General features: G+C 35.6%; 1 protein-coding gene across 1 annotated transcript in view; it reads right to left on the minus strand.

Moving 5' to 3' along the window:
• The window catches only part of GABRG3 (gamma-aminobutyric acid type A receptor subunit gamma3), a 428,102-nt gene that overhangs the window by 355,618 nt on the left and 46,142 nt on the right, over positions 1 to 26,342 (minus strand). The window contains exon 3 of the mRNA XM_034431373.3: positions 18,212 to 18,279. Coding sequence (XP_034287264.1) covers positions 18,212 to 18,279 — 68 coding nt within the window. The remainder of the gene's footprint in view (positions 1 to 18,211; positions 18,280 to 26,342) is intronic.

The raw sequence follows: 26,342 nt of genomic DNA on the forward strand, positions 1-26,342 counted from the left end.
TAGCATAGACATGAATACAATAAAAAATAAATAGATATAAAAAAGAATAGATCATAAACATCTTCAGTGAAAAATAAGAAATACCGTATGTGACTCAGAATGCTATTTAAGTCTAACTCCCAAAATCCATCACCATTATTTGTCATGTTGATTACAGTTGAAGGAAGGCCACACATTATTTACTCCTGACACAAGCTATTTGTGTTTGGACAAAACAGAGATAATTATTTAGAATAAATCCAACATAATTCAGTTAAGCAAACAGTGTACTCAACTTTATTTTTTTTTATTGAAAAAGTTTTTCAAATACAGATTTTTCCCCATTTTCCCCCCTCCACCCTAACCCCCCCTCACCCTCCCCTCCCCCCATGGCTTCTCCAAAATAAAATCCAAATTAACATCAAATTATATAATACTTTACCATCCTTTTACACCACCCCCCACATGCTAACCATTTCTTTCTAACATTATTATTATATCCCCCCTATACTATACTATACATTTCAAAGCAACCTTCAGCTATAAAACTATATAATAAATCCTAATTTGGCATTTATTCAACTCATAATCTACCCATTTCCTCCACCCCCAAACATATATCTCTTAATTCAAATCTTTTGCATATATTTATATCTAAACATAACATCCCTTTTCCTAAACTAAACAATCAATAACCTATCTCCACCCATTTTCCTACAGGTCTAACATACATAATATTTTTAATATCTTTGTTCTTCTGCCCACACCACACCACTAAAAGATATTTCCATATATAAATAAAATCCTCAGATGACTTTAAATTTGTAATCCATATAATATCTTCTGTAATGTCTTTCAACTGGATTATTAATTCCATCACCCATGTTAGGGTAATATCAGGTTCAACTTCCAACAGTATATTCAGTATCTTCAATTACCATCTGCCCCCATCAATAATAAGTATTTTCATATATAAAAAACCACCCGAGTGACTTTATATTTATATTCCATGTAGTATCTTCTATAGTGTCTTTTATCTAGATTGTTAATTCCAACCACCACATTGGGGTAACAACCAGATCTTCTGCATGCCCCAATCCCATAGATCTCTTGCCACATAACTCAACATATACGTAATCCATTTTTCAAAGAGTCCAAAATAGAAAGTTCCAATCCATTCAATCAGAGGCCATCTTCCACATCCCAAAAGCACCAGCATTGCAGAGATCTGTTATTCTTCTCAAAATAGTATAAATCAATAATTTGCCTCAGTTATATTTTCATGTATCAGCCTTCTATAAATCCCGCTTATTAAGTATACTCAACTTTAAATGTATTTCACCAATTTTTCTGTGGAAATTCACTGAAAATTGACTTGTATTCAAGTTTCATTATTTAATTTTTATGTTCTCTACATATAGACTTTTTTTTTTTGAAATCATCGTTCAAGCCAAGAACTGAAAAACCCAAATGAAATGCACAATCTGAAAAATGTTTGTTTTCACATTCAAATGGTGGATATTTAATTAAACCTACATTAACCTGCAAACCAAATGAAAGACTTTGAAATACTTAGTTTTTAATAATATAAATTCGGTCTCTAAAAGATGGAAGCAATACACACAGTGGATACTTTTTGTTATAAGACCACATTCTGTTGTATCAGATGTTGACCATGAGTAGCTTGGTGAATGTAAGAATATCTCTCAAATAACAAGTTTTTTTAATACAATAATTTCACTGAAAGTCCTTAAAAGTAAGATGTGGTTACTCCTTTATAAGTGAAAATAAGAAAAATGTTCAATGCAATACTTCATAAAACAAAAATGGGAAGATATTCCCTAATGAGAACCTGCTCTTTTTTTTTGTTTAGAAGCCGGTTCAATCATCCTTGCCAGCATTCCCATTCCTTCTTTCTGCCAAGCTTCATATCACACTGAAATAGCAAATTATCTACCCCATTCTCAGAGATTCTTCATTGCTTATCACTGGGATGGGCACAAATATCCCATATACACATCACACACCAAAATACACATACATGGAATGGACACAAATATTTCAAAGAAGGAAGAGAATGGCATTGCTCTGTCAGATGGCCCATCAATCTATAGAGTAATACTGACATTCTGCTTTTCTTCTGCAAAAGAGCTGCAAGCATTACAAGGAATGTCACCCACACCTATTCTAGAATTAAGATACAGATTATAATTAACCAACTAACACAGAAGTACAAAACGTGCAACTTCTAAGCTATATGCTAAATGGAAATGTAGTTCCAAGGCTCACCCAGAATTTTAACCTACTTATTTTTTGGAAATAAATAAATGAAATATTGATTTAGATATAATAATTTATCTAAATCTTGTGATTCTGGTATACATTGTATTTATATAACAATATATAAAACATAAAGTGGAGCAAAGAAAGAAACTATGCAATATAATGCAACCAAAGCTACAAGCGCAACTATAAAACATATTAAAACATAGATACCGGGCCTAGCTAATATCCTCACCCCAGTCCCTGATGGAAAAGCCAGGTCTTCAAGGCCTTCTGGGTTGGGATCATTCAAATCTCTGGGGGAAGGCTATTCTTTAAGGCTTCAAATAACCCATTGTCTCATTTAACCTCTCTAAGTCTCCTTTTTCTCCCCAAAAAATTTTTTTGTGAAGGTTTGTAAAATGGGTATTATAAGCAGAGGTGGGATTCACTTACCTTCCCTACCGGTTTGCAAATGTGAGTGCATGTGCAGTAATCATGCATTATGTCTGGGCAGGTGAGCGCCTCCTGCTGTCACCACTACCGGTTCACACGATCTGGACAGTACCGGCTGAATCCCACCACTGATTATAAGCCTCTGTAAATCTTAATATATTCATTTTCCATTTACAAGCTTACCAAACACTAAAAATATGCAACAAAAGCTTTATCTGCCTTGGTGGTTTCCTATTCTACTTGCTCTTCAGAAAAGAGGAGAGAAACCCATAGAAAATAGGAAGTGTTGTGGCTTTATCTATAGTAAGTCCTATAACACTGAAAAAGAGATCTCATTGTTCTAAAAAGAAAAGAAAAAAAGGTTTCACTCTATGTTGGGGAAGGAATTTTGCTTCAAACAAGCCCTCCTGCCCCCTTTTCCTATCATTATTCCAAAAATCTCCAAACACAGAAGTATTGTTGTCTACTGTAGCCTACAACTGATTTCCCCAGAATCCATTTCTTTGTTTTAATGAAGTAGGAGCACCAACATTTTGAGCAATTCAACAATGGTAGAGATTACAAATAGCTTCTAGCTTCTGCAATTTAAAAATAATCTCTCCTGATTCTTCTGGGAGAAAGCTTTATAGAAACCTAAGACTTTTCTTTTTCTCTCTCATCCATCATCTCATTTTCTGCCATATTTGATTACAAAAGGGAAAACTTCTAAAAAATGAAGAACTGGTAAAACAAATGAATGGAAAATAACAGGACAACATTTCTTCACTGTGCTTCAAGTGATTTAAGGCTACAATAATGGAAGCTCAGCTGGAATGTATTGTACAGTGAAGAAAAGGGTCAACCAAGTCCAGGATAACAGGCCTTTCTAATAGTGCCTACAAAGCTACAGAAGTTAGAAAGTCAAAATGGAAAGCCTTTTCTAATCAGAGGAACAAAAATCAGCACAAAAGATGTTAGATGATAACAAGTAGTTTTTGCCTTTCTGATCTAGTCCAGCAGGGGTGATGCTGCATGTTAGTGCCAGAGGAGTGGAAGATAGGTAATGTGATGCCAATGTTCAAAGAGTCCCAGGACAATTCCAGAAAATAGTAATTCGGTCACCTTAATATCTGTTCTAGGCAAATGGATAAAAACCATAATCAAAGAAAAATGTCTTGCTGAAGAACAAGAACAAGCCTTGCTGAAAAAAGTCAGTGAAAACTCCACAAATGTAAATCTTTCACCAGAGTATTTTAAGTGTATCCATAGCAACACAGAGGAGGTGACATTGTGTAGTGGCTAAGGCACCAAGTTAGATACCAGGAGACTGTGAATTTTAGTCTTGCTTTAGGCATGAAACCTGGCTGGATGATTTTGGGTTGATGTGATGAAATTTAATCTAGAATCTCAGGAGGGAGGGTGTGCATTCTAGAGGAGATATTTGTATGAGAGTAGGAGGGTAAAGATCGCTCCTCCATAATAGTTCTCAGACTATATGCTTCTTGTAGATAGTAGGGCACTTCAGTTTGGCAAGATTCTGTCTATACTATAGATAGGGAAAAATAAAGAAATCTGTTTGAAAGAATCACCATGTGTCTTTTTTGATTTTTGGAGCCTGACAGCCAGTCATTCTTTCTCAGTCCAACTCATTCCCACAGGGTTGTCTTTGTGGTGAAAATAGGAGGATAAAAGAATAAGGTATTGACCATGAATTATTTATCAAAATAATAAAGGTGGGATAAAAAAAAGTCTTTAAAAGTCTTGAAAAAAAATATATTTAAAGACCCTTGATTAAAATTACAGATCATTGAGTAATAGGATGTCATTTTATAAACTGCTTGGTTGTTAAAAAAAATAGAGAAAGCAAAGAATAGGAATAAATGGACAATTTTCTCAAGGAGAAAGTAAAAAATGGAGTCAATGATCCATGTAAACAATCTTAATTTAGGGAAATCTTTTATAAAAGATTTTTAAAATTTTAAATATTTTTTAGTATTTATATATTCAATTTTAAATTGGTTTTAAAAGTTTGGGGTTTTAAATTTCTCGGGGCCAAAATTATTTAATTTGATTTTATTCTATTTTTTAAATTTTGTATTGTATGTGTTTTTATTGTTTGGCTGTGCACCGCCCTGAGTCCTTCGGGAGTAGGGCGGTATAGAAATCTAATAAATAATAAATAAATAATAAAAATAATAAAAATCTGTGAGATGAATGCCACTATATTATTTGGATGTTGAATCTAAAAGTGATTGTGAAGATCTACTGCATAGAAAACCCTCTATGCTGGGTGAATGGTCAACCAAATTACAAATATGATTCAATTCAGGATAAAGAGATATATATGCGAACAAAAACCCTAACTGTTGTAAGTTTACTGATGGTATGAGATAACTTTAGTTAAACAGGAAAAAGATCATGGATCATAGTGAGTAGTCCAATTTTTGTAAAAAGTAAACTCAGTGTGTGATCGCTGTGAAAAAGCCAACATTCATGCAGGGATCATTAGAAAAATGACTGCCAATATTGCAAATTTTAAAAGAAAATGTGATGTGATAAAATGTGATAAGGAATACTATATACAGTTCTGATCATCATATCTGAAAGATAAAATGTTTGGGGCTTTCTAATTTGAAACAAGGTGACTTGCATGTCATGGAGAAAATGTAGAACACAAAGTTTGGTTCCATTTCTCAAAACACTAAGTTCAAATGCCATTCAGTTAAACTGATTGGGCAGAGATTTAAAACAGATGAAAGAAAATGTTTTTTCACATAGCACAGTATTATGTGAATTACTATTTGCAGTATATTTCACATGTTAATTTCATAGCAGTGGAAGCACAACAACCTGTTTTATATGCTTTGTATGCCATTTTTTGTGGGACCTCCCTCTCCCCAAAAATTAAATGTGTGACACTCACCATTGTGAAAAACGAAGTGCTGTTATAAGATAGGCTTTGGTCTAATCCAACAAAGTTCTTCTTATGTTCTTAGATTCTGTTTAGAATCACAGAGTTGACAAAATGAAATAGTCACATGTGTTTGCCAGTAATGTAATATGCAAGGAACCTTTATTACAGTCATTAACCAGCACATATCAAATATGAAATAAATATACCTATAGATCTTTAGATTAGACCTGAGGGATTAAGATAAATAAATGGGAAATACAAAGATTTTTGACGGAAAAGATTATTAGCAATATTGAACATTAAGACTAATAAGGCAGACAAATATAACAAATATAAGACTAATTTTAGAAATCAAATTAACAAATTAAAATGCCAGTAATTAAACAATAAAATCAACTAAGATAGAATACTGTACATGCTGTTTCTGGTCAAATCAATGTAATAAAAACAAATAAGATTATCATGGATAACATTCACAGAGATAGTGATGACACATAAAGATCAGTGCAAATATTGAGTTATCAGAAATTGTTCAGCCCTCACCTCCTCTATAGTCTAGATGAATGTCAGCAAAGTCTGAGTACTCTTCAAGTTTCTTCCTGCCCTAGTAACATGTCTTATCTTGCTTTCATGTTTCCTTTCTTAAGAAAAATGTGACCAAAAATATTAGTGATTCCTGATAGGATCCCAGAAGTGACATTGTTAAGAAAATAAAAGTTATAATCTAAATAACATTTTTATGTAAATAGTTCACAGACATGATTGATAGATGGATTAAATGTGGAGGTGGGCAATCTGATAGTTCACCAGATGTTTGAACTCTAACTTCACATCTTTCATTATTATCCATACTCAAACTGGCAATGGCTAATGAAAGTTGATCTCTAAACCAGCTGAGTTGCACAAGATTAGCCACATCTCAATTAAAGCATTTCTGGAATATAATGGTGTCCAAAATTGCTTCGATAGAAAAATAATTTATGTAGACAGAGGGAACAGAATAGGAAATCTGCTCATATATGTCCACCTAAACAATCATAGTCTATCACAGATTCATTTTACAAAACTGAGTTGTATCTTTAACTCAATACCCATTCTTATTCCCAGAAAGACCCCACATGAGTTACTTTCAATTAGTTATCATGAACAATTGAGGGAACTGGGTATGTCTAATCTAATGAAGATTAGGGATGACATGATAGCATCCTCCAATATTTGAAGGCTCTCACAGAGAAGAGGGAATCAACCTATTCTCCAAAGCACCTGAAAGCAGAACAAGAAGTAGCAGGTGGAAGATTATCAAAGAGAGATCCAAACTAGAAGTTTGGAGAAATTTCCTGACATTGAGAACAATTAATCAGTGGAATGGCTTGCTTCCATAACATTTGAGGGCTCTATCACTGGAGGTTCTTAAGAATAGATTGGAGAACCATTTGTCCAGGATAATGTTTCTTTCTTGAGTGTAGGTTGGACTAGAAAACCTCCAAGGTTTTTTCAACCCTATTATTCTATGTTCTAAAGCACAGATAGTAAATCAATAATCATGCACATGTTCACACACAGTGAAATATGTGTCCACCTCTAATAATGTATATGATGGTCTGACAAAATATAGTTTGGTTTTGTTACAGAGCAAGATAGAATTGGCCTGCTGCTTGATATGTGAAAAACGATGGTGCTGATTTAAAATTCACATAAAGGAGAAGCAGCTTTAATGATCACTGAATTAAACCAGTGCTTTATCTTTTCAGGTTCACATAGAAGCTGAATAAATAGCAGAGAAGTACAACTGCTGTGCTTATGTTATAAAACAAATCTTTTAAGTATGAACAGCCTTAATAAAAGGTTACTTGGTACTATTCTGAACTTCTTAGAAAGTGACCCTCCACTGGGCAACTCAATATGGACCAACCCCCCCGCCAAGATATTTAATTTTGGAAAATGTATTCTTATAGATAACAATATAACTTAATATAGAAGAGATAAAAAAGAGAAAATACTGGAATAGTTAATAACACTTCTGGGTCAAAGTAAAGAATATAATTCATCAAAAAAAAACATTTAAAAAAAAAAGACGCAGAATAATAATAAGAAAGCTAAGAGAAAGAGAAATCTGTTAAAGATTTAGGTTTAACAAATAGCTCATTTTTACTCTCCCCGCCTCCCAATTACAAACCAACAGGTTGATTGGTGAAAACTGGATACAGCATGGAAAATAGTTCCTTTTGGTGAATCTTAAGCTTGTATTTAATTTAAAGATAATAAGGGAGGATTTGGTGATCATAGTCAGTGCCTGAAGAAATGTTAGGTGACTCTCAATGACTCTAAGCTTGTACTTCATAAGCACTGTGACAGTCACATTCGTTTCCATGACATGTGGAACATAATTTTATCCTGACAGTGTTATTACCAGTTTTCAAATAAAAAATGGACAGGAATGGCAACATTGTTTTTAACACTGTACTGCATTTACTGGAATTTAGTGGTTAGTGCATAAAGCTAAAAACCGGGAAACTATGAGTTCTAGTCCAGCCTTAGGCACAAAAGCAGCTGCATGACCTTGGACAATTTTCTGAGCCCCAAGAAAGAGGCAATGGCAAACCATCTCTAAAATATCTTGCCAAAAAACATGTAAGGACTTGTCCAAGTAAACTCTGAAAATTGAATATGACTGAAGAAAAAAAAAAGAACACAAGAGGATCCTTGTACAATTGGACTATTGGATTCACATTCTGTGCCACTCAGTAAGCCACCAGGTTCTTTTAGAAAGCTTACAAAATTGGGTAGAAGGATGGTGACAATCTGCCATTGTTGTTCTTTAGCATCTGATATTCAAGACAAACTATGTACAAACTAACATTTTGATTGGTGGCCCTACATAGTTTTGTCCAATTTTCTCTTAAAACCAACTAAATCAATAGCTATCACTATCTTGATGGTTATAAAATCCATAATTTAGCTATTAATCTGGATGTTTTAGTGTTTTTATTGTTTTAAAATGTTTTTGGGATTTTTAATGATAATTTATTTTCTGAATTGCAAGCTGCACAGTCATTGACTATGATGGATGGCTATAGAAATTGAATAAATAAATAAATATATGACCGTTTACCGAAATATTTCCTTTAATCAGTCTTAATCTTACCCACTTTGTTTTAATATATGAGCCCATTTTTTCCTGTGATGGGTGATTTCAAAGACTCCATGAGTATGATATAGATTCCTCTATAGTCAAAAGGAAATATTGGAGCCTGATTCTTGAAACTCCCCAGTTGCCTTAGCAACACTAAAGCAATCTCAAAGCAAAATGTGATTCTATAAATCATCTCTCCCCAAATTTAGTCTTATGTAATTTCAACTTTTAATAAATATATTCATTACCTTTTTATCTAATACTTCTCAACTAGAAAGATGCTTTAGCTTATACTCCTCAAGTAGAAAGATGCACAGGAAATGGAATTTACTTTGTAAAACACCTGTGTGATATGTTTAATAAGGGCAACAATACATTATCAGTGAGTTTAATAGCTGAATTGAATTAACACACTATAATACTATCAGTATTATACTTTAATACTACAAGGATTATAATCTAATATGGATAGACTATAAAGAACTACTCTAGGCCACGGGTGTCAAAATCGCCGCATCATGTGACGTTTTGTGACTTTTTACCATTTGTGGAGCTGAGGTGGACGTGGCCTGCGTGTGATGTATCTGGCCCATAGGCTGCCAGTTTGACACCACTGCTCTAGGCAGACAATCTACAACAGACCTTTTCTTTAGTAATTGCCAGTTATGCCCATTAAAATTAATCTAAAAATTGAAGAGTTGTGGTTTCCGTTTGCAGCAATTTCAGTTCAATGTAAAATTAAGAAAAGGTGGCTTGTAGCTCCGAAAGATTCTGAAATTATTTAATTACTTATTTTATTAATGAAATTTATATAACCACCCATTTCACAAAATTAATCCTGGGTGGCATATGATAATTGGTAAAAAAAGATTGCACAGATAAAAACAGACGTCAAAAATACAAAAATCAGCACTAAAATGGAGATGATTAAAACTGAAAATATATGTAAACCCAAAGCAGAGAGAGAATGAGTACATCCATTTCAATAGCCACCTAAACAAAGCTCCTTTTCCTTGGGATCTCCAGGTCTGAAGGCATAACCAGGTCTTAGGGGACTTCTGGAACATCAAAAGCATACCTTTAGGTTAGGAGTTAACCTAATGTGCAGGGGGAAGACTCTGCAAGTCCGATAGCAGAGAAGGCCTGAGCTAACACAACACTGTGCCACATACACCCAATTTTCTGAGCCAATCCAAAAGGATACCATGGTTGATGGTATTGAAAGCCACTCAGAGGTCAAGTAGGCCCACAATGCATGCTCAATGAGAGGGGAGAAGTTGCATGAGCATGATCCCATCCAGTGACTCAGGCATCCCCTTATTCCAAATGGCAACCAACTGCTCCAAGAGGAATTCCAGATTCCGAGTGTGACCACTATACTACTTCATGTTCTGGATGACCTAGGGTAGGCTCATGGCTGTCATGATAGCCACAACCTCCCAAGCTACCATAGACCTTATTCCTAGGAAAGGCAGATTGAAGTTCCCCAAGCCAAAAATGGAATCAAGAAGTTCAGACAGACAAGTTGCTGTGCAGCAAGGAAGCTGGAAAAGGTAGTCTCATCTTACAACCACAACTGAGTCCAAAATTTCTGTTGCTATGTAAGACATTTGTTAAGTGGGTTTTGCCCCATTTTACAACCTCAGTTGCCAGAGTTTTTAAGGGAATCACTTCAGTCATTAAGTTAGTAACATGTTATTAAGTGAATGTGGCTTTCCCATTGACTTTGATTCTCAGAAAATTGCAAAAAGTGATGACATGAATCTGGGATACTGCAACCATCATGAATATGAGTCAGTTGCCAAGTGTCTGAATTTTGATCACATGACCATATGGATGCTGCAATGGTCGTAAGTGTGAAAAATGATCACAGGTCAGTTTTTTCAATGCAGTTGTAACTTTCAATACCTGTATAACAATCCCAACTGATCTCTAGAGCCCAACTTAGTGAACAAGATCTTACATTGAGAAACCTATGGAAAAGCATCCCTGAAAGTCATAAGGGATTCCCAAATGACAATTGCCAGATCCTCAATTTAAATCTCAAATCAGGATATATCTGGTTTTACTGTGACTACTGTATATTGTGTTTGCTTTAGCTTACTTTATTTACTATTTCTCTCTAGTTTTATCTTCTCATTCACACATAAACAGATGGTTCAAGATAAAAGATGTATTAAGAAAGATTGTATGTGCAGGTAACACATCAATGATGCTGTGTGTGTTTTCAAAATGCAGTCCATTACTATTATTTAAACCAATCTGTCTCTTTTTCAAGTTTCTGGAGAACTTGAGAAGAAGGTGCTACTGCATTAAGGGTCATAATAAATTTAATGAGCAGATTCCTTAAAACAGCTGCTTCTTTTTTCTTCAAGTTTATGTGAAAAACTGAATAGAGTTGGGTTGCTTTAACAAATTGCAGGAAAAAGTTACACCTCACAGGTTCCATGGAACTTCCCCAAAGGAAATTTAAAAGAAACACAGCCTCACAGACTAATGCTTTCAAAAGAACTCTTTTCCTCAATAATAGATAATTATTGACTTCCAAGAATTCTTTTTTTTTATTGAAAAGTTTTATGAAAAATACAAACATTTTCACCCCCCCACCCTTCCCCCCTCAACCCCCCTCCCCTTCCCACACTCCCTTCCCCTCCCTCCCCCCACCCCCCTCCCTAGACTTCCCAGAACGAGCACAGGGTATAGCATTCACAAACCAAGAACTAAAATGTGCTAACAAATTATTACATTTCATATTCTCCCTAGGTCCTTAACTCCTTATAACTCAGAAAAAACAAACATAAACTACTTAATATTATTTCATTCATAAGCTATATGAATCTTCTTATTCGGATACTTCTTCTGTATGTAATCAATCCATTTTCTCCATTCTGATATATATCTCTCATTTGAATGGTCTTTAAGGTATGATGAAATTTTTGCCATTTCCGCCAAATGCACAACTTTTAATGTCCATTCCTCAATAGTAGGTGGATCTTCCTTCTTCCAGTACTGTGCCACCAGTAACCTGGCAGCTGTTATTAAGTTCAAAACCAACTTAGTCTCTATTACAGTACAATCCGTAACTATTCCCAACAGAAAAAACTGTGGTGTAAATTTAATTTTTTTCTTCAAAATATTTTGAATAATCCACCATATTTTTATCCAAAAAGCCTTAATCTTTTTACATGTCCACCATATATGAAAATATGTAGCATCTTCACACTCACATCGCCAACACTTGGGTTGTAAATTTGGATACATACAAGCTAGTTTTTTTGGGTCTAAATGCCATCTATAAAACATTTTGTAAAAATTCTCCCTTAAATTTTGTGCTTGTGTAAATCTTACATTTCTAACCCATATCTTTTCCCATGTTTCCATCATTATTGGTTCACCTACATTTTGTGCCCATTTTATCATACAATCCTTGACTAAGTCTGTTTCTGAATCTATTTCCAATAATGCATTGTACAACCTTTTTATATGCATTTGACCTTCATCTCTTATTTGCTTTATCAGATTCTCATCCTGCAAAATACCAATTTTTTGATCTTCTCTCCATCTGGCCAGCAGCTGTCCATATTGAAACCAAGTCTTAATAATCCCTTCTTCTTTTAATTGTTCCATGGATTTTAACTGTAGTCTGACTCCTTCCTTATAAAGGAGTTCCTTATATGTAATTTTATCTTGCTTTTGCTCTAAATTTATGTTCTCTATCGCGTGTCTGGGTACTGTCCATATTGGTAACCCATCATTTAGTTTATATTTATATTTTTTCCAGACACGCAATAGAGCATTTCTTAATATATGACTTTTAAAAGTCTTATCTACTTTCTTATCATACACTAAGTAAGCATGCCAGCTATAAACCAAACCATATCCTTCAATATTCAATATCTTTTCCTCCGTTAAGTTTATCCAATCTGTGATTGCTGAGAGGGCAGCAGCTTCATAATACAATCTTAAATTGGGCATCTTAAGACCACCTCTTTCTCTAGTATCTTGCAATATCTTTTGTTTGACTCGTGGTTTCTTCCCTGCCCACACAAATTTATTTATGCCCTTCTGCCATTCCTTCAAGTTCTCATCTTTTTTAAGTATAGGTATCATTTGAAAAAGAAATAGAAATTTTGGTAAAATATTCATTTTTACAGCAGCTATCCTTCCCAGCAAAGACAGTTGTAGTTTTTTCCAGTTGTCTACTTCCAAGAATTCTTAGCTGCACTTACATCTTATGTCATCTTAATCAATGAAACAATTAGTGTTAACAGAACAATTTGATTTCCAAAGCAATTAAGTGTCAACAACTCTGAAGAATGGCCACTAGTTAGCATCTGATAGCAGTGTTTATAGAGAGCTAGTAGTGTAAAAGCTTTTAGATGTACATAAATATGAACCATTAATATAAATCCATAAATGACAAAAATAATGTAATGCCTACATTGCTTATTGTATCTTATCATTCATTAGAAAATAAAGCATTTATTAATAAGAGCTTGTGGCCATTTTGGACAAGCTTCAGAGTGAAAGGTTCCATCTCAGATTTGAACTATTTCCAAAGTAAGACAGTTTTGATTGAGAGTGTTCCAAAAAGAAAAAAAAAATCCTGTTTAAACTTTATGGAATGGCTTTCAAGCTTCAGCAGGTAGAGTAGTTTTTGACTGACCATTTTATCATCCAACCAGGGAATAACTTCACTAGTACACACAGATAGGAATGTTTGTTTAAAATTTTGCAGACATCTCACTTTAAAATGATTTGCTGATTATTTCATCAGTTTATGTACCATGCTCCCGAAAGAAAGGAAAAATAAGTATTCCCTTTTTAAAAAGCACACAAACATATTATGAAGACTGGGGATTAGAATTGCAAGTCTCATCGTGCAATTTCATCCTGGTTCTTGAAAGTGTCTTCTGCTGATGTTTGTGAAATGTACTCTCAAGTAAGCCTTAATACTTGAACAGCTTAGCTTGTCACAGGAATTATAGAAAGAAAGGATTTGCTCAAATTGGGTTCAACAACCAGGTGAGGGTTTGGGGCAACAATACAGAAGTGATTGTCATTGTTTACTTTCAGGATGTTTTCTTTTTTTATATAACTTCTTAGTTTTATAGCCCTGGAATTTCTTAGAAGTATTCCATCCAAATACTAAGCAAATCTGACCTTGATTAGCTTTCTTGTATCTGTTACATAATCAGTGATTGTTTCCTTATAGACCAACAAGTATAATCATATATAGTCAATCCTCATTATTCACAATACAGGTAGTTCTTGCTTAACAACCCAAATTGGGACCAGTAACTCTGTCACTATCAAAGCGGTCACTAATTGGGATATCAAGTGAACGTGACTGTGCTTTCTGATTGTAAAGACAAGCCTGCTTAGTTTCACACCTTCGGCTTTTGTTTGCCTCCCAAATGTCCCCCTTCCCGAGTGCCTGTTCACTGTCTTGTACACATTGAAAGCTAGGCAATCATGCTGCACCCTGGGAGTGGAAGCTGCAGGTGTGCTAAGCAAACAGCTTATTCTCTTGAAATTCTTTTGTCTGCAATCTCTCCCTGGGGGAGGGGGAAAGGGGAAAAAAAGCAAGTGATTTCTATAGACAATCTTTCCTTTGCCTGATCCTTTCCCACTGCTAGCATACTCAAATTGCTCTCACTGTGTAGAAGAGCAAACAGCTTGCTCTCATAAAATCTCTCTCTCTACAATCTCTGTGCTTTATGGGGGAGAGGGGGAATCAGGCAAAGGAGAAATTGCCTACAGATATTGCTCAGTTTTTCCTTCAACCCCTCCTCACAGAGCAGAGAGATTGGAGAGACAGGGGCTGTTGTGAGGACAAATGAGATGCTGGAGTGCTACATACATCATACTGAATGTCTGAGCATAAGGCAAGCTATAAATCTAACAAATAAATAAATACAAAAGATAGCAAAAGGCAGATTTATATTTTTTTAAAAAACAAGGTTTGCAGAATGCATTTTAAAGACAGGCGTGGAGACACCAATGAGAAATAGGTGTAATCAGTAGCCATGAACATCTAAGCTGAGATAAAATACATTAAGAACTCCCTTCAAGAAACAAAAGACAGAAGAGATACCATCAATAAAAGCACCTGTGTTCAGTCTGTTGCCAGTCAATGTAGGTCCATCGCTCATGTTCTCTTACCAGTTTGCCTGCCTATTCACTTGCTTTCACCAGCTGGTGACCACTTTCTTCCCCACAGTCTCTTCATCAACATCCACCTGTTCACTGTCTTCTTGCCAACCAATGTCTTTCTTTCCCTACCCAGAAGCCACAGGCAGGCCTATTTATTTCTGCCAACACTTATTTGTTCATTTGCTGTTCTGTCACAAGCACCTGCCAGAGAGAGTTTTAAAAATCTTCCCATCGGCTCCCCAAGGCAAAAATACCCTGAGAGAAAGCAGATGTGAGCTAGAGGTTAGGAACAGACAGGTTTGAGTCTGTCCTCAGAAATGGAAGTTCCGTGAGTGACTTTGGGTCAGTCAAGCTCTGATTGGGCAGCTAACTTTGCTGAATTATTATGAGAAAATTATGCAGAAGGACGTGAATGTAGGCTGCCTTGATCTCCTAAAGGATAGTTTGGAGAATTATCCTTCTACCACTAAATGTGCATACTCTAGTTAGGCTGCCAATATTATTGGTACACAAAGCTCTGAAAGCACAAATGTGTGTATGCTTCCAGTTTAGTAAAACATATTCAAATGTTATTCAGTTGGCAATTCTTTATGCTTTATTCCTGGATGAGCATCCCACAGGGGAGGAAAAAGTGAATCAGTTTCTGAGTAGATCACTACTCAGGGACAAAATGCACTTACTATGTTTCTGTGTGAGAGAATTTTTTTTAAAGCTTCAAAGTGGTTTAATATAATTTAAATTAAAACAATTTATAAAACAACCTTAAAAACAAAATTAAAAATCCAGGGAAATTAATACATAAATGAAAACAAAACTAAAGGATATTTTTTGCTAGTTTTCTCAAATGCCTCAAAGAATTAACAAGTATTGCCAACCCTCTAACAGACAGGCATATTTCAAAGGACTTTAGAAGTCTGAAATATCTAGGAAGAAAAAGAATCCTTTTTTTACCTATCAGCCTGATTTCAGTAAGAAAATTCACTTAGAGCCTTTGCATTTGGGAATACATAAAAGCAGAAGTTCTTTTATCTTAGATCATGAACATTCCCTTTTCTAGTCTTTGGAACACAAGCCAGAAGTGTCACTTTAAAAATAATAAATAGAACCATGACAATAAATACAATTATTTCTTTGTATTTACATATAATTAATATTAAAATAGATAACAATGCATTAACTCTAGCATATACATAAAAGTCTTCTAATTGGGTCCAGTCAATTTCCTACAAAAGGTATGAATAGGAAAAATTGTAACTTTTATCGTTTACAATAGGAAAATACTTTTATATTGATACATTAAAGCTGAGAGTGGAAATTAGACGAGACTTAAATTTAATTTAATTTAATTCAATGCATACTCATGGATTCATAGATATATGGACTATTGTGAACCCTGCAACAAAAGCACATATATTTTATTCAGGTAGACATAAATCTCACTTCATTTGGATATCTAAAACTTTCTCAAATTTCCTGTAACAAATTAAATTTGCACCAATTCTTATATCAGATCACACTCCAGTGATTATCACACTTAAATTAGAAGAGATTACTCCATTTACTCAATCCCATAGTTCTGTACTTTGAAGCAGGAAAGCAACAATTTATCCAAACTCTGACAATTTTTTAAATATTTTTTTAAAAATAAAATAATACAAATAAAAAATTACTAAGAACATGATGATTTGTTATCTCAAAAGTGCTTTTCCAAAAAGCAACTGGACTTTCTTGGTTTCTTTCCTTGAAAATGTTTATTTTCTTATCCAAGAAGCTTCTTTAATTCTGAAGATGCTGAAGAAGCTTTTTGGATGAGAAACAACATTATTTTAAGGAGGGAGGGGCGAGAATCAAGAAAATCCAGTTGCTTTTTGGAAAAGCACTTTTGGGATAGCAAGGTGGGATGTTATAAAAACAATATTAAGTGGTGGGTAGAAACATTAGATCAGCATGATTAAAAAAACAAACACAAAAGGCAAGTAAACTTTATTTGGAAATTAACACTTTATTAGCAAACTATAATAGAACTAGATCAGAACCATCAGATACTATTTACAAAGAGTTGGATGATTTGGCGACAGAAAAAAATCTGTCAGATTATTCTTGCTAAGTAAATATATTATGAATATGTAAATAAAAATTCTAAAATATTGGCAAATAAAATGAAAAAAGCTAAGAAAAATATGTATTAGAGCAATTAAAAAAAGCAGTGTCGAATTTTGACCAAATCCAAAGGTATAAATGTACAATTTAAACTTTTTTCAACAATTATATTCTTCAAATAATCCATCACCAATAAAAATTAATCAGTTCTTAACTAGATAAACATTCCCAGAACTGAATCAATATATGAACTCTCTTTTTTACATTTCAGAAATTTCTGAAGTTTTCAATATTATTCAAAATAGAAAATCTTTCAGCCCTGATGTATTGTCAGGGGAATTTTATAAAGAATTTAAAATGGTTTTAATATCTGAATTTTTGTTTTTATGCAATACTTTGTATTAAGGGGAACTTTTAACAGAGTTTTGGAAACAGTCTAAAATAATTTTGATTCTTAAATTGAGTAAAGTCTTGAACATTAAATTATGAAGTCTGATCTTATCCCTCAGAGAAAACAGTCTGGTGGTGAGAGATTGAATTATGAGGATAGATAGCCATCCTATCTACTATATGACAGCCTTTCAAATACTTGAAAATAGTTATGTTTCCACACAGTCTTTCTTTCTCCAGGCTAAAAGTACCCAACATCTCCAACTGTTCCTTGTGAGCTTTTTCTTCCAGATATTTTGTCATCTTAATTGCCCTCCTTTGCCTTCTCCAGGTGTATCATCAAATAGACTTCTAATGAATAGCAGCCAAGATTTACAGAAGTAAAACATCTTAAAACTTCACAAAAAACTTTATAAGCTTAGCACAATTACCCAGAAGTATACATCTCTTAACCTACTTTGGAGTAAATATACAGAGGGCTGTGTTATTAGCTTTTATTGTCATTTTTCTTGACAGCAGCATTATTTCCCAGAATTTGCTGCATCAGGGGACAACAAACGCCTATAGTCTGCCCATAGCTTTATTTCAATTCTGTATTTTTGAAGATACACTGAATATTCATACTTTTGTGATAGACAGATCACAGCATGCTATTTGCTGAACGTTATTTTTGCCCTTTGGGAAAAGGACAAAGACTTGTCAGGCACACAGAACAAGAACAGAAAATAGAATGACATCTGCAGCCATAACATTTCACCTCACATTTAGGAAAAATTAAAGAACTTGGTTATTGATACAAGAAGCAGCCCTTCCAATAAAATAATTGTTTGTGTGACACTTACCATATTTATTGATGACACGGGGCCAATGCTATTAACATAGATGTCAACATCAATGACTGTAGGTTTCGCTGTGAAAGGAAAACCGAAAAGGTGGCATTTAGTATTGTCTCAAATACAATACGACGGTATCATGTTAAACATTTTCATAACTATGTCATTCTGAACTTAAATCTGCTGGGGAATCACAAGACTAAATAGGTTTTTGGTTGGTTGGTTTGCAAGAACCTTTTCAAACTGTCGTTCTTATAAGACACACAGTTTGAAGATTAGGGTTTATATTTGGTACACCATAGTCTATTTTTTTTTTTCAGTTTCATCACTATTGCTTTGGTTCCTGCTTCTGTAGTGGTTAAGGCACCAGGTAAGAAACCAGGGGACAAAAATTTCTAGTCCTGCCTTAGGCATTATGCCAGCTGATTGACTGGTCATTCTCTCTCAGGCTGAAAAAGCAGGCAATGACAAACCACTTCTGAAATCTTGTCATGAAAACTTGTTTGGCTTGCCCAGATAGTCATCGAGAATCAAAATTTCTTTTTCTTCTAGGATCCCTAGAAATGAAAAGTCAATTTCTCTTAAGCAAACCTCTTACACTGCGTAAGAACTTTATTAAGCCTTTCTAACAAAAGAAGTTAAAAGACGATCAGTGATCTCCAGCTAAATAGAAGTTCGTTCACACCTCATGATGACATTGTCTAATGAGATGGCACTATCAACATAGCAGGGCCATGCTATGTGTCAGAATCTAAGGTGAAATGTTTTTTTGGAATATATGTGAATATCCTGTTACACCTTCGTGCAAAGCTTGAAACCAAACACGATTTTTCCCCAGCAGCCTTGCAGTCTCATGAAAAGATGCAAACATATAGCTGCAGGCAGATGCTTTCCAACTGTCCCTGTGAATTCCACTTTTTTTGCCTTCAGATCTAATGCACACATGCCTTTCCTAATCAAGATTTCTGATTGAGAGTAAAGCCATTGTCCTGCCCTGCTCTGGGAAGAGAGGAAGAAAAGGGAAAACTCTTTGACAATTTTTCAGAAAGAAATTATTTTGCAACATTATGGAGATTATTTCCTTATTCTTCTTAGAGCTGGAAGAACAAAACCACCTTGTCTGCCCAATAAAAGAGAGTGAGGTCCTTAAAGGCTGATCCCCCTTTTGCTCTCCCAAAATATGAGGATGGTGTTATGTTTTGACACAGGAAATCAAACACTGCTTCATTTCAGGATATCAGCTATTCTTGTATGCAGTTAATAGTGAACAGTAATAAAATAAGCAGGCAAACAAATTTAAAAAAGCAACACTGTGGGTATATTATTCAACAGCTGGAGGTATTTCATACTCCATTTCATACATTTCAATATTCCAGTATCATACTGAGGGCTGATGCTGCCTACAAACTTCAAATTTCCCTGCAAACCTTATCCTCTGCCCCACAAATAAGAATATCACTGAAATGAAAGTTGGGGTCAAGAAATACATAATGATATTTGATATCCAGACAGAAGCAATCCATTTAAAACTATGGGTTTATGTAAGAAGGAGGAGCTTGCTTCCTCAAATTTATTTAACCTGCTTTTTAAATTCTGCAACTCTCAAACCCTAGTAAGCCATCAATTGCTTCTGGTGCTCCTTCCTAGCACAGCCACATGGATGTAATGTCATGGCCTTGAATTTAGTGTTTAAATTTCCCTTCTTCCACCTCTTGCAATTCTACTACTGCTCCAGGCTCACAGCCCTCCTTCCGTTTTCCTCCTGTTAATGCTTGCCACAGAGTGAACATGCATCAGAGATTTTCACAGAAGCCTCATGGCTCCAAGCACAATTATTCCTTCGTTGAAAAGCAAACAATGTTTAAAAAGTATGAAAAGAATATTCAGGCTTCAGGTCCAGGTTGGGAAATCTCTTGTGACATTTGTCTTGTGAATCCCCACCCTCATCCCAGAGAAACAATCTGATTGAGTCTACTTGCTTAAGGCAAAAATCAGTTCAACGCAGGAAACACTTACATTCCACTAATCTAAATTCACTGTGACTTCTAGATAGATTCCTCTGCTTATCTTCTCAAAAGGAAGTTCTGTTGAACAAGGCGAGATGTTCCCTGGTATCAAATCTCTAGTGGAGCACAACCAGGAACACAACACATCCTTTGGAGAGCCAACAGGTAAAGAGCAAATAAATATACAGAAATATAAATCCTAAATAAATATGGCCCATGAGTGTGTTAATAGCATAAATAATTACAGTTGACCAAAGAGAGTCACTTTTGATCCATCAAACTAAATATATCCTCTCAAGATTCAATATGTGTTGTTTTATGTATGTTTGTTTACCTATCATTACATCTGGCTACAGTATGTAAAGGAACAATATTCAAAGCTCAGTTTTAAACAGAATACCTGGAAATGTGGTATTTGTCACACCAATAGAAACAGTAATTTTATATACACTATGCTGTAATTATCAACCATATTGTATAAAACAATTGTAACATACATGCATTATCTAGCATAGCTAAAAACCTACAAAACTTAGCAAAAGTGCTTTATTGATGTATTTTAATCATAAAGGTGGACCACGTTAATTGCCTGAAACATCAGAAAAGTCTGTGGTTCAGACTAAAAGCTCATTGAGTCTCCAGTCTCTTTTTCTTTGACTCTGGCATCTCCTGGTACCACAATGTCAATAAATTGTACGATTCAGTTTTTGACAACTGTGATATCTGGCGTGTTGCATTCCAAATGACGATCCAGCTGTATTTGAAAGTCCCACAAGTTCTTCACCTTCTCATTTTCTATAACTTTTTCCACTTTATGTTCCCATGACTTTTTGGATACAGGTAAATCGTATTTTTTATATAATGACCAGTGGATTAATTTAGCAACTCGGTCGTGTCTAACTTTGTAATCAGTTTGTGCGATTTTGCTGCATTCACATATTAAATGTGAAACAGTTTCGACTTTGTTGTTGCAAAGTCGGCAGTTTGGATTGTCAATGGATTTTTGTATCTTTGCTTTCATGGCTTATTCTTGAGCAGCGAGTATTAAATCTTCCGTTTCTTTCTTGATGGTTCCCATCTTAAGCCATGTTCATGTAAAGTTGTCATCACATTTTCCTTCAATGTTTCTCAAGTGTTGTCCATGCAAAGCTTTGGTTTTCCATCTATTTAATCTGTCATCCAGCTTTTTTTTTTCTTATATTCTGCCTTTGTTTCTGTTGTTTTTATAATATTCTCTGTTTTCACAGCCTGCAGCAATTTTTCTGTACTTTGGTTCACATAATCATTCAAACTTCATTTTTTTTCTTCTACAGTTTGATGGATTTGCAATAGACCTTTGCCCCCTATTTTTCTTGGCAGGTACAACCTGTCGATGTCACTTCATGGATGTAAAGTGTGATACATATTCAATAATAATAATAATAATAATAATAATAATAATAATAATAATAATAATAATAATAATAATAATAATAATAATTTCTTTTATTCATTAAACATGACACTCAGTCAACTGAACATTTAAAGATGTGGCATAAATACCATTGACTAATGCTAATGGTTGATACAGGTTGCTGCCAGCGTCCTAGGTATCAACCAAGTATCTTCTTAAAATTTATGATGTTCCAAGTAACACATTTTTTTGCAGTTCCGCTGGTGTTATTGCAGGAAGCTGCAATTTCTTGATGTGTTTTGTAAAATTCTTGGACATGGTACCAAGTGCCCCAATGACAATGGGTATCATGGTTACATGTTTCTCCCATAGCCTTACCTGTGATAGGCAAATCTGGATGTTTGACGGTGTTAGAGGTATCGTCGCAGGATGGAAGCAGTTCCAAGTAAAGCTACCTTCTACAATTGACTGATGGCAAATTTGTCAATGCTGACAGTGTTCAAGAGGTGCTCCAGTTGTTTTGGGACTGCACCCAAGGTGCCTATTACTATTGGTACTACCCTTGCTTGCCATTGCCATTGCCATAGTCATTCTATTTCTATTTCTTTTTTATATTCTATTTTATTTATTTTATTAGTCATATTTCTATGCTGCCCACTCTCCGAGGACTCTGGGTGGCTTACACCAAAGACAGTATACTAAATAGCATATTGCCCCCAACAATCTGGGTCCTCATTTTACCCACCTCGGAAGGATGGAAGGCTGAGTCAACCTTGAGCCAGTGAGATTTGATCCACTGATCTGCTGAACTAGCAGTCTGCTGAAGTAGCTGCAATACTGCACCCTAACCATTGCGCCACCTCGGCTCATTTTGTTATCTTCTCCAGTTCTTTCTCTTCTATTCTGCTGTCTCCAGGCACTGCTACATCCAATATGCAAACTTTTTTGTCTTTCTTATCAACAACTGTAAAATCCAGGATGTTATGTGGCAGTTGCCTGTCTGTCTGGATTCTGAAGTCCCAGGGCAATTTAACTTCTTCATTTTCTATGATTTTTTCATCATCATCATCATCATCATCATCATTATCCTATTGCTCTGAGTGTTGAGAATGTATAGGCTCTCCAACAGAGTTTAAGATGAGGAAATAAACTCAGTATAGGAAGTGAACAGGAATAGATTTATTTTTCCTGCAGGGAAGATGAGAGTGAGAAGAGGAAGGATGGAAAGTCACAGCTACACAACAAAGAGTACTGCTAATGAGGCCAGTAACAACAAATGACTGATAGAAACAATTCAAAGCTTCTCTCACTGGCAATTGATCATCCAAACCCTGAGAATATTGTCTTGCTTTTAGCTACATCTTTTTTCAGGACTAGAGACTGGAATAGAGTTCTACAGAGACTCCAAAAGATTAATTGACCCCAATTGACCTTTAATTTTTATTGACCACTTATTGACCCCAACCATCTATTGACCTTGTGGATAGTCTAATTGAAGCTTGTAGGTGAAATATTGACCTCTTTGGGGGATCTCTGATACAGAGGCTCTGGATTTTCAGCTTCAATGGACGAACTCTCTTCTTGCACTTCAAGATAAGGAAATGCACTTCCTGGTATACACATTTTCCACCTGATACATCATTTTAGATATCTACCTCATGTGTCCCTTTAACACACCTTCTCTCTATGTGGAAAAAAGTTTATTCAGTGTAGTATTTCTTTAGGACTTACTAGTGATTCCAAGCATGACATTTGTATTTGTTTATAATTCTTGAGGGAGAAAATGCAATGGGTCGATATTTTTACTGAGTTACCCCTTGTGACTCCAAAAGCTATTTTCATGCTTGATTACTCCAGTTCAAATATCATTAATATATATGTGAAACTGAAGTTTTATAGTCAACGTACATTATTTTGCACTTGCTTAGACTGAATAACAATTGTTATTTTAAAGTATTTACTAATTTTACAGTGATCCTTTAGGAGCTTTTTGCAAATCCTGTTTGGATTCTACTTTAAAACCTTTGGTATTATTTGTATAGTAGACTTTTTCAGGAGCATATTTGATCTGGAGACTAGGATTCATTACACTGAAGCACAAACTGGTTTATTGGTAGTGCTTGAGGCAAAAATGGGCTATGCACTTATGTAATCAGAATATACACTGGATTGAATTTAGCAGCCAGGTATTTAACTGGATATCACACATCATATGTCTAGTTAGGTCAGTGAGGCCATTAAGGTGTTATTATGAGGACAACAAAAAGAATGAGGTTTTGAAGAAACAAAGTGCACTATTCCAACCTCAACAATTTTGAAATGTGTGGACTTCAACTCTCAGAATTCGTCAGACAGCATTCTTGATGGGAATTCTGGGAGTTGAAGCAGGGGTGGGATTCTACCGGTTTGGACCGGTTCAGACAAACTGGTAGCTCCAACAATCAACTGGGAGCGAAACGGTTCTCCCCAACGTTCAGTTAGGTCCGCCCGCCCGCCCGCGCCATTTTCCAACCTTTTTCTTCTCAGCTGATTCATGTGGTAGAGGAGATTGCCGTGCAAATCAGCTGTGTTACTCCTCCAAAGAAACCAGGAACCAGTTGTTAAACTGGGAGAATCCCACCACTGAGTTGAAGTCTATATTTCTAAAAGTTGCCAAGGTTGAAAAACAATGCACTATTCCATGAGTCTAGGTTCTTTTTAGAGAATTAAATACTCACCAGTTCTTTAACTGACAGGATATGTAATATACCTTTTCTGCCTGACTGGCAGGATGGGCCGATGTGTTGGGGTTAAAACAGTTTGTCATTGCAATAGTCTAATGAGAGATGATCAGGGCAAGAGTGATGAAGAGAAAGCCCTCCAAATCCAGGAAGGAACTTAAGTGGCACACAACACAAAGGCCCTCCTAATCATGACTGCCAACTGCTCTTCTAGCAGGATTCATGAGTCAAGAGGACCCTCAGATTATGTACAGGGTCTGTCTGGGGCAGTGCAACCCCTTCCAAGGACAAAGATGATAAACCCCCAGATAAAGAGGAACCCCCACCCCCACCCCATGGCTGATGCCTGTTGTTCCCTATCTAGGCCAACACAGCCTCTAGGCATTGTGAAAGAATGATCCACAGCATCACTTAATTCACCCAGGATGGAAATGAATAACTGGTGTCAACAGCATACTTATATCTAATCCCATGATGCTAAACGATCTCAACTAATGTTTCAAATAGTTGTGTAAAAGGATTGGAGAGAGCATGAAGCCCTGTGGCACCCTGCAAAAAAGGGGCCATCAAGTAGACTTCTCTCTTCCTGTGAATGATTGGGTCTGGCCTCAGAGGAAAAAATTGTACTCCCATGCCAAACTCCCTAAATCAGCCCAAAAGAATACCATAGTCAATGGTATTAGAAGCCACAAAAGAGCAAGGATGTATATACTTCTTTCATCCTGCTCCTGCCAAAGATCCTAAAAGTACAACGATTACTGTTTATGTCCCATATCTATTGTAAGCCCAAAATTCAATTAAAAGAGCTCCAGACAATCTGTTTCATCCAGGATTCTCAGGAATTATAGTGGAAAGTAGGAGAGTGGATGAGAATTGTCTTGGACAGTAGGGTCCAGTGATGGCTTCTTGAGGAGAGGGTGCACCAATGCCTCTTTTAAAGGGGTGGTGAACACCTTCTGCATCAAGAATTCATCACACTCAGATCTACCCACGTCTCCTCTTGAGTGGCCTTGACCAACCAGGAGGGGCATGGATCTAATTCTCAGTACAACGTGTTTACTTGTTTGTTTGTTTATTTATTATTTTATCTTTATTATTTTTATAAATAACTCAAGGCAGTGAACATATTCAGCATCCTTTTCTCCTATTTTTCTGTCAAGAATAACTCTGTGTGGTAGGTTGTACTGAGAAAGAGTGACTGATCCAAAGTCACCCAGCTGGCTTTTCATGGCTAAGGCAGGACTTGAACTCATAATATCCCTCTTTCTAGCTTTTGCTTTAACCACCAGCCCAAACAGGATGGTATAATACTGTCTGAAAGACCCTGTTGACTGTTTCAAACCAGATCAAACTTCTTCCAAATAACTGGATCAGTTGATTCCCTGAGCATCTCCACGGGACCTATCCTATGCTTGGCATCCAACTGGGAATGGATTGGGTGATTTTACCCACCAGATTCAAGAAAAATTCCTCTGCATTTCCTCCCTTTCCCAGGAGAGCCACTCTTATTGCCACAAGATAAGTCTTATTAGCAGCCACCACTCACACCGCAGAAAAACCAACTGAGCCACAGGCATCTGCCCAACATAGCCAAGAATGAATATAGAGCAGAGAATTAAATATGCTTTTCAGCAATTTCTCTGCCCTTCTTTACTGTACCATTAATACTTCAGTCACTCAACTACCAAACGGCCTTCCTAGTATATTTCATGTTGGAAAAACATGTAACAGGGATTGGGGGTATATGTTCTACATGCATTTTCTTTTCCAAATTTTATCTATTTTTATTGACTTCATTTGCACAGGACTCATTCTGCCGGCTTTCACTAGCTTTGCTGAACTTCCTGATCAATCTATTTAGTGTTATCTTGGACTTCAAGCCCCATTTCCTAATCTAAAATAAAACTGACTTTCTATTATTGGAAAGGTCAATAATCATCCACTATTCTGAAGACCCTCAACCTCTCAACTGACTTTCTGCAACCCCAACATTAACCCTAACCTTTTCTTATTAATCAACA

The sequence above is a fragment of the Pantherophis guttatus genome, chromosome 5, assembly GCF_059756535.1.
Source record: "Pantherophis guttatus breed Tessera chromosome 5, ASM5975653v1, whole genome shotgun sequence".
Lineage (NCBI taxonomy): Eukaryota > Metazoa > Chordata > Lepidosauria > Squamata > Colubridae > Pantherophis > Pantherophis guttatus.